The following is a 10,034-nucleotide window of genomic DNA, read 5'->3' as shown; positions in this document are numbered from 1 at the left end:
CTCCTTGAGGTGCCCTGATTGGAGGGAACCTACTCTGGCTGCTGACACTTCTGGCCAGTTCCAGGGTGTTTGCTTGATGAAGCAGTCCTCTTCCTTCCTTCCTCAGGGCACCTCACTGCTGGCCCTCCAGTTAAACTTGAGAACCCCACTAGGCATCTTCCCATTCCTGTAAGTGCTGGAGCTTAAAAAATACAAGTGCTGCTGGGCTTTTGTTTTTAAATATGCCATGGGTTTTCTCAACAGAAACCTGACAAAATAGTTACATCTTTCAGCCTGTCCTCCTTGAATAGTCAGGGAGCTGGAAGTTGGGCTCCTCATGGTTTGCTTTGATAAAGAGTAATCGGAAGTTTGGATTTGAAGTCTGATATTGTCTTGCTGTTGTGTTAGATTAGATTGTGTTGGACAGCAAAATTCTAACGTAGTGTCTGCACACTCTCATATTTGAATTTGATTGTACACGGTTCTGCTATCTAGCCTGAATAGTAATTAACTCATGAGACAACACAGACACTGAAGATTTGGAGGAAGAAGCAAAAGTACTATAGGCAAATTTGCAGAAGAGACAAAGATAGATGGAAAGGCGGGTTGTGAGAGGAATACAGCAGTTTACAGAGAGGTTTTGATAGGCTATGTAAGTGGGCAAAAAGACCGCAATGGAGTATGGCGTGGGAAAGTAAGTTTTTTTTTCATTCACGGAATCTGGCATCACTGATCAGGCCAGTATTTATTACCCATCCTCAATTGCCCAGAAGGCAGTTAAGTGTCAGCCACATTGCTGTGGATCTAGAGTCATAGTAGAGTAGGCCAGACCAGGGTAAGGATGGCCGTTTCCTTACCTAAAAGACATTAACGAACCAGATGGGCTTTTCTGACAATTGGCAATAGTTTCATTGTCATCATCATTAGACTGCTAATTCCAGATATTTATTAAATTCGAATTGCCATGGCAGGATTCGAAATTGGGTCTCCAGAACATTACCAGGTCTCTGCATTAACAGTCTAGCAATAATACCACTTGGCCATCACCTTGCCAAGTTGTTTGGAATGGACAACAGAAGAACACATTATTATTTAAATGGAGAAAATTTATAGAAGCTGCAACATCAGGGAACTTGTGCACAAAGCACAGAAAGCTAGCACATAAATGCAGCAGGTAATCAGGAAGACTAGTGGAATGTTGACCCTTGTTTCAAGGGGGTTGGAGTAGAAGAGTAGGGAAGTCTTACTGTAACTGTACAAGATGTGATGTGACCACATCTGGAGTACTATGAGCAGCTTTGGTCCACTTTTATATAAAGAAAGATCTTATTTCATTGAAGGCATTTCAAAGAAGATTCACTAGGATGATTCCAGGTGTGGAGTGATTGTCCTATGGACGAAGGGTAAACAGATTGTGACTCTACTCACCTCATGGAAACATAAATGATTCTTAAGGGTCTTTACAGGGTAGACGCTGAGAGGAAGCTTCTAGGAGCAAAGGGTATAGTCTCAGAATAAAGGTGTCCCAAATTAAGACAGTGATAAGGAGGAATTTCTTCTTTGAGGGTTGATAGTCTTTAGAATTCCTTGCCACAGAGATCTGTGGGGGCAGAGTCCTTGTATATAATTAAGTTTAAGATAGGTTCTTGATCAGTCGCGGAATTGAGAGTAATGGGAAAGGGCAAGAAAGTGGACATGAGTCTAGGATCAGCCATAATTCTATTGAATCAGAGCAGGCTTAAGTGGTCAAATAGCTTACTACTGTTCCTATTTCTTGTGGTCTTATTGCTGATAACAATGAGATAGGAGATTAGGTGTTCTTTTTTTTATTATTATTCACTCGTGGACATGGCTGTTGCTGCTCGTCCCTAGTTGCCCTTGAGAAGGCAGTGGTGTGCTACCTTCTTGATTTGCTGCAGTCAACATGCTGTAAGTTGACCCAGAATGCCCTTAGCGAGGGAATTCCAGGATTTTGACCCAGTGAAGGAAAGGTGAAATATTTCCAAATCAGGATAGTGAGTGGCTTGGAGGGAACTTGCTGGTGGTGTTGTTCCCATGTATCTGCTGCCCTTGTCCTTCTAGATGGAAATGGTGATGGGTTTGGAAGGTGCTGTCTGAGGATCTTTGGAGAAATTTTTGGTGATTCTACTTCCTGTCGTATACTCACAACAAAAGCAAAATGTGGCAGATGATGAAAATCTGAAATAAAAACAGAAAATGTTCGAAATTCTCAGCAGGTAAGGCAGCATTTATGCAAAGTGGAAAAACAGAATTAACAGGCAAAAAACCAACGGCAACCACACTGTGGCCTTTCCAAAGATGGCCAATGTGATTCTTTCCCAAATGAGCATGTATCCATGCATGAGGGATTGACTTGGAAATAGGTGTATCCTACTCCACATCCTTCCTTTCTGTTTATAGCTGTGGCATAAATTGCTCAGCGAGGAAGATGCCCCACCCCCCCCCCCCCCCCCGCTGCCATAAACCGACTGACATCTGCTCCTGGGTTTATCTGCCAGAGTGTTCCCAGCAGGTCCCTGGACTTAAGGGCCTCCTTCCCTAACCACTGGTTAAGTGCCTCAGTTGGGCTCTGGACAGGAAGCCCTTCACCCTACACTTTCCTGCCCGATCACACAATCACTCTTGCCTCTGAACCTGCTTCTGACTGGGTCAGGGGTGCACCAAATTCCACCCAATGTTTGAAGGATATTGTTGCTCTAATCTCCATCTCTGTCTTGCTCTCTAATCTTTGCCAATTCTGGTGAGAAGCTTGTGGTCTGAAAGCTGGTCCTTGTTTTTTCTGGGGGTAGCACCATCCATGTCCCAGGGTTAGAAGAGTGGTGCGGGACCTTTCTGCAATCCTGCCTGGTGCAGGAAGAGCCCACTCCAGAACACCCAAACACTTCCACCTCCATTGCAAGTAAAGTTAAGATATATAAGATGCTAAACAGGATTGACGATGTAGAGCAGATGTTTTCCCTAGTGGGGCAATCTAAAATGAGAGATTGTAGTTTTAGGCTAAGGGGTGGCAGATTTAAAACAGAAATAAGGAAGAATTCCCCCTCTCATGTATCTGTGGCATTCTCTACCCCAGAGTGCTGGGGATCTGAATAAATTTTGAAGAGATAGACAGATTTTTAATTCGTAATGAGTTAAGGGGTTATGGAGAGTGGGCAGAAAATTAAGAGTTAAGGCTGAGATGAGATCAACCGTGATTGCATCAAATGGCAGAGCAGACTCGAGGGGATGAATTGCCTACTCCAGCTCCTAGTTCTCATGTTCTAATGTTCTCACTTCACAGATGATGCAAGTCTTGTTGAATATTTTTAGCATTTTCTGTTTTAATTTCATATGTTTTATTTTTCTGTTATACTTCAGGTGTTACATAACATTGCAAGTTTCTATGTCACACGTGGAATAACATTATTTACAGCAATAAATCATTAAGTTTAGAATGTACTAGTTGCCCAGCACCAGGAAACACCATTCTGTGGAGTCTGCAGTTTCTTAATTGACTTGAATAGGTTCTTAAGCTTTTACTTTCAATGGGATTTTGGATCTTCAATGGAGCACAGAATTATGTTGTGTAAACAGGATAAAGCTTTGTTTTTGGTGTTGAGAAATGTTGTCTTCTGCTGATTTGCTGTGAACAGTATAGGCTACTTTTAATGGTGATAGGAGTACAGTTAAATGCTAAATCCCTCTGAACAAGTTGAAGCCACTAAGGCAATAATTTGCAATGGACTGCAAAGTTCCTCAAATCAATAATATCTCAGAAAAAAAAGATTTGTCACTGCTGCTTAATTGATCTTGCCAATTAGATTTTTTTTTAAAAATGAAGCAGTATCATTCTTCTGTGTCACAATTGTAGGGAAATTTGTTTTAGGCAACTTTCTTTCAGTGGATTAGCTTGAATGTAAACTCATAATATTTAATCCATATTTTTTAAAAGAAAGAAGCAGCTATTTGGAAAGTTGAAAAATTCTCCTACTAACCAAAACAAAAGTTTAGCGCAAAATCAAAATGCCTTGTTTATATCCTTAGGAATCAAGCATATTCTTTTCAGTAGAAGAATACATTATATTCTATATGGTAAATCGTTCCTGTCCTGAGAACATAATGATTGCTGTAATGTTAATAGATGGATCTATGTGATGTGCTTTTGGGTATTTTTAATAACTGAAGGTTAATTATGTAAAAAGGTCACACAACTTGTATTAATTTCATGTTTCTTTCCTTTCTGTAGGTATGTTTAAAGGCAGACTAATTATCTCCACTAACTGACATCAGAAGCGTGTCTTCACAGCTTAAGAGCAAGATTGTGCTAAGCCACTCCTCAACTGAGGTTGACTTTTTTTCAATGTTGTAAGAGCGTCAAAAGAAATTAGTCCAGGACATCAATTGAAGATGTAGTTATTTAATGCCCAATTGCTGTATACGTTTGCGTCACTACAACAAGATACATGACAGTAAAATGCGTTCAGTGACTGATCACACAGAAAATAAATTTGCTACTTTTACTTTTAGTAAAGACTTTCAAAAGCTGCCTCGACTATTTAATGAAGGTGAGCAGCAGCCAATGAATTTACTTGCAACACTGGAGGTCAAAGGAGAGCGCAGGTTTGGATGGAGTAGACATATCTTTGCTTGGAAAGCCAAACATGGGACCCTGTTTATGGGAGTAATAATATTGTGCCTAGTTATGGTATCTTATATTTTAACTAGAGACCAACAGAAATTATTGTTGACTCCATCCCCATTCCAGTACAGTACAACCACAAATAATGAAGAATCTCCAGAATTGGACCTTACAGAAATTGAAGGTGATGCTGATGGGCTTTCCTTACCATTTAATTGGTTAGAAAGAATCAATTATGCAACACGCGAACTCAGCACTGATTCCAAACTTCAGCTCATGCCAAGGAGACTGCCAGAGCGGGAGGACCTTGTAAAACAAGAGGCACATGTAAGTTGAAATGAATTTTTCTATAATATGTTTGTTGTTTGCTGAAGACATAACAATGTTCAAGTTTTTGCAACTTTCAGATGGGTTATTAAGTCAAAAGTATATAGTGTAGTACAATTTTCCACTTCGTATATTCATTAGTGATTGAATCATACTATTTGGCATCATTCTTGGTCTCAGTGCTGTAGTCTAGACTTCTAGACTAATACCATACATACCAACTTTACAAGCTGCTGCATGTAGCTAATAGTTAGAATGACTTTAATAGAATATAGTTAGTACTAAACAGCATTCATTTCAGGTATTGAAAAGCACCTTTAACTGTTATGGCAACTAATCACTCTTAAATACTGATATTTGTTTTTAAAATTATTAATCAGTATTGAGGATTAAGTTTGATTATTAGATCAGAAATCACACAACACCAGGTTATAGTCCAACAGGTTTATTTGAAAACACAAGCTTTTGGAGTGTAGTCCCTTTGTCAGGTGAAGTGCTAGGGTGCTTTGTCAGGTGAAAAGCTTGTGTTTTCACATGAACCTGTTGGACCATAGCCTAGTGTTGTGTGATTTCTGACCTTGTCCACCCCAGTCTAACACTGGCACCTCCACATCTTGATTATTAGAAATATTGGACTTTGAGTATTAATACAGTCAGTTATGCTAATGGTTCAGTGCTGCATGATATGGAATATATGAAAGTAGTAGGATTATAGGGCAGAGAGAGCCTTATTTCATGCATTTATATGTGGTTTTGTGAAACAGGAAAGGCTTTGCACAACTTCCATTTCCTTTCGACTGCTGCTCACGTATTTCACACAACCTACCATTTTATGGTTCCAAACTCATCTGTTTAATCAAATTTAAATTGTTATGTGTATTTATCATAACAGTTTAAGAACATCCATCGATCATAATATCTGAACTATTCAATCCAGAATATTATAGCAATATAGGAACAGGAGTAGGCCATTTCAACCTCGCGAACCTGATCCCACCCAACTATAGCCCACCATGCCGATCACCCATCTACCACCCATTTGAAACAAGTGCCCAGCTAATTTATTTGTTTTTTTTTTGTATGGTATTATGGTAGGAACACTGACAGGATACTGAATGTATTCCCTTCTCTTCGACTGGTCCTATGAGATTTGTAATGCTAAACGTAAACCAAAACCAAAACCAAAACAAATTAGCTTATTACATTTTGAACAGAAATTTGAAGCGACACATGTTCAGTATTGTTGGTAAAACTTTGATGTTTGAAAGGGACACCGGAATAGAAATTGGCTGTGATCCGTTTTTCTGTCACATAACAAACAGTGTGCACACAGCATATTTCAAAATTGGGAGATACAAGCTTCATGCAAAACTTAACATCTGATCCCATTACAGTTATTTAAGAAAAGATGTTGGCACAAGCCATGGGCACTGAACCAGCACAGTCAACAAATGCGTTTTCATTTTCGATTTTGAGGAAATAGAAATCCAGAGAGATGTAAAATGGATTGGTGGTTTGCCATCAGCTTTTTTTTATTAATCTGTTGCACAAAATTAAAATAATCCAGTGTGATTAGAGCAGCATAACCTTCAGGCTACAGACAGTTGGAGTGTTAAACATTGAGTTCTAAATAGGTTTCATTTGGGGGAATGTTGTGCCATGTTTCTTGATGGCATGTGTATTTGTAGAAATTCTCAAACACTGTCACTATTCAAATTGCATTGGTACAAGAGAGGGCCAGTATTTCCATTCTGTTTACTTTTGTCAAGATTTGTACTTAAGAGTTTTTTTTACACTGATGCTCTGCTTCTTTGTGCTTTCTGCAATCTGGTGCATGTGATGTTTGGTGTTGCAACAATCACACTGAACAGAATATTGGGTAATATATTTTTCTTAAAAATATTTTACAAGGTTTCACAATGGCATTGTGTTCAATATTTCTCTAAATCACATGATCAACAGTTCTGTAAATCAAATGATGTAATTAAATAGCCAACAATATGGTGTCAAAATGGTTTTAGAATGAAAGCTAGGTATTGACTTCCTTCACGCTTCTGTTATTTTTATATTTTAGATATTCTCTGTCATTCCAAGAAACTTTCTTCAAAGTGTGAAGAACCATTGTTGGTATACAAGATATACAGGGACTGCATCTACGGACCCTTACAAGAAAAATGCTTATTTTTTACACACAAAACATTTTCAGACTATATTTGATTACTTGAAAAAGGTAATTTGGAAACACTTGCAACACCGTGGTGATGAACACTACCGCCTCCGCTGTCTTCCTTATTTCTATATTATAGGGCAGCCAAAGTGTGGGACTACAGATCTGTATAACAGACTTAGATTGCATCCGGAAGTGAGTTTTTCCATAGTCAAAGAACCTCACTGGTGGACAAGGAAAAGATTTGGTAAGTGGCATATTTTGTTGCTTTCTTCTATTATACAACCAAGGAAACCAGAACAAAGCTTACAGGAAAGGAATCTACTTGTTTAAGTCGGCATCACGATTTGGATTACAAGTATATGAGGAATTGCTAGGGCTAATATTGCTCCACAGATTTGTGAATGAAAGGAAACTGTTACTAAAAAAAGTACTGTATTTAACACAAGGCAAGCCGTATTCAGGGCTGTCTGCAGCTGGGTAATGAAAGACTAGAGTTCGTTTCAGTTCGAAGGACATATGTCACATTTCAGTTGGTAGTCTTTTAACAGTCAAGTTTACCAAGGGCACTGTCAGATTATCTGCAGTGCTATTAAACAGTGTGTACAAGAGTTTCAGCTATACAGAGGTTCCAGACTGGACAGTTACCTACAAACATATGAATGAGGAACAAGGCCGCTTGGTTCTTTGAGCCTGTTTTGCCATTTTAAAGATCGTGGCTGATCTGATTTCAACTTCAGCTCTACATTCCTGCATATTCTGAACACGCTTTCATCCTCTTGATAATCACGAATCTATCTACCTTAGCATTAAAAATATTTAAAATACTACAGCAGTTTAATAATTATTTATGTTAAAGTTCCATTTAAGTGATGCTTTTTGGTGGCCAACATACACGCCACCTCCATCTTTGAAAGCAAAATAAACTGAGACGGTAGGAAGAGCAAAAGGATCCATGGATATAGATGAGAAAATTATTAAAAGCAGCATCTTGGCTCAGCAAAACAAAGTTTTCTGGTTTAATTTTGGCTTAATAGAAAAATAGTTAGACAGGTCCCTGGTCAGATTGCACTCTACCAAGTATAAAAATGATAGAGAAGAACTGGGAACAGTATAAAAATGATTTACAAGGATGGTAACAGAGTTAAGCGATTGGTGCTTCTGTGAAAAATTAAACAGGCTAGGGCTTTTTTTTCCCAGATAAATAGAAGAATTGGAAGTGACTTGACATGGGTCTTAAATTGAATGGATTGAACAGGGTAGCTGAGAAGAGATTAACTCAAAATTAGGAATGATAAGTATAAAGACCTATAATTTCTAATCAAATGTACTAGTTTCCTCCAGCACAATTCAAAAAATTAAATATTGCAGTTTCTTGATCATAATTTGCGTTGAATGCAAGTTGAGATTTGGCAATTGTTTGGCCTAGTTTAAAGACCAGACCAGCCTGTTCCATTCCGCCACCACCACCACACCACGCATCCCTCCCCCACCCCCACATCCAAGGTCATCACCATTTGGAGTACCTGCTAATTATATATATATATTTGCAGGCCCTTCAGGGATGCATTGAAAATTAAGCTGGAATAATTTGAATCCCTGGACACTAACCAATGTATTCTATAAGCTTTTAAATGTGATTTATGTTTTAATTCATTGAGTCTAATACCGCATCCTAATTAGAAAATAGTTCTACAGACCCTTTTTTAAAAGCAAATTTCAGTCATTTAAAATCCACTTACTCAGATTGACGACTGACAATGATTTTAAAAAAAAACATTTTTTAAATAAAGCTGCTTTATACTGTTTTAATCAAACTTCACTATGTTATCACTTATAAATATACAGCAGAAGATTTTCTGAGCAAATTGTTTTTCTGAGAATTGTAAAATTAAATTTTAATATTTTAAAATGCTGCTGTAGTGTGCACTGATGATCACATATTTCGCAGATGTAAATGAGTGTGTGTGGATACTCATGGGGAGGAATCATTTTAAAATGGGCACCATTTGTACTGGAATCTGCAATTGTACTGAAAGGGGAAATTATTTCCTAAAGTATTAGAAACTCAGTAGGAAAATAAGTGGACATTTCCTGGTTATAGAATGTTGAACTCACTTCTGCAGTTGAAACAAATTGCTTAGTTACTCTAAAAAAGAAAATAGACATGCAACTAACAGGAAAAGGAAAGATATTCGGAAAGGCTAAAATACAACAGTTTGAATAAGATGAAACTCAAGGAATATATACATTGGGCTCAATGACCTGTCTCTGTGAGAGACCCTATGTATCCTATATCCTATGTTTCTCATTTCAAAGTAAATTGTTATAACTTTCTGCTAGTCAGGAGATAGAGTATCATTTGTTTGCTTACTTCATAATGGTTTTTGCAATGTTGCAATTATTACTTCAAAAGGTCATCTGAAAGTCCACAACTTCCATATGTTGAAGAACATGAGGAAGTACAATAGTCTTGAAGCACCAGTGCGTGGCTCTACAGCAGGTTAGTTTCTGTCTCAGGCTCTCTACTGTAAAGAGATACTGAATAATGGTCAGTCCAGAAAGAGGTTCTTGTCAAGACACGTCATACACAATAGTTAAAGCAATATCATAACGGAGTGGGAAGAGGACTGACCACAGATTTTTCCATTCAGGGTCTGGATTTAAAATGTGGGTTTGGGGTGCAGAATGATGGAAAGGGAAAAAAAATGTCAAATTGAAACATTCTTATATCCTTAATGAGTCATTTGCACAGATGAACATGACCCTTTGCATTATTGAGAGATAGTAAGAACTGCCGATGCTGGAGTCTGAGATAACACAGTGTGGAGCTGGAGGAACGCAGCAGGCCAGGCAGCATCAGAGGAGCAGGAAAGCTGACGTTTCGGGTCGGGACCCTTCTTCAGAAATTTCTGAAGAAGG

The 10,034-nt window shown here is 38.3% G+C and overlaps 1 protein-coding gene across 1 annotated transcript; it reads left to right on the top strand.

Moving 5' to 3' along the window:
• The first annotated feature begins 4,224 nt into the window (after positions 1-4,224).
• LOC125485576 (carbohydrate sulfotransferase 15-like) lies at positions 4,225-9,931 on the top strand. Its single transcript, XM_048608954.1, has 3 exons — positions 4,225-4,945; positions 7,020-7,359; positions 9,529-9,931. Exons 1-3 carry the CDS (start codon positions 4,400-4,402, stop codon positions 9,618-9,620), a joined length of 978 nt encoding a protein of 325 aa, XP_048464911.1. The 5' UTR covers positions 4,225-4,399; the 3' UTR covers positions 9,621-9,931.
• Positions 9,932-10,034: the final 103 nt, after the last annotated feature.

The sequence above is a fragment of the Rhincodon typus genome, chromosome 20, assembly GCF_021869965.1.
Source record: "Rhincodon typus isolate 14 chromosome 20, sRhiTyp1.1, whole genome shotgun sequence".
Taxonomy (NCBI): domain Eukaryota; kingdom Metazoa; phylum Chordata; class Chondrichthyes; order Orectolobiformes; family Rhincodontidae; genus Rhincodon; species Rhincodon typus.
Note: the sequence above shows the minus strand (reverse complement) of the source record. Positions and strands in the feature narration are given on the sequence as shown.

Excerpts from the sequence above, each read along its gene's own strand:
- LOC125485576 (XM_048608954.1), top strand. The coding sequence starts at position 4,400 with ATGCCCAATTGCTGTATACGTTTGCGTCACTACAACAAGATACATGAC. Across the intron at positions 4,946-7,019 it reads TTGTAAAACAAGAGGCACAT|ATATTCTCTGTCATTCCAAG; the intron begins GTAAGTTGAAAT and ends TTTATATTTTAG. Across the intron at positions 7,360-9,528 it reads GTGGACAAGGAAAAGATTTG|GTCATCTGAAAGTCCACAAC; the intron begins GTAAGTGGCATA and ends TTACTTCAAAAG.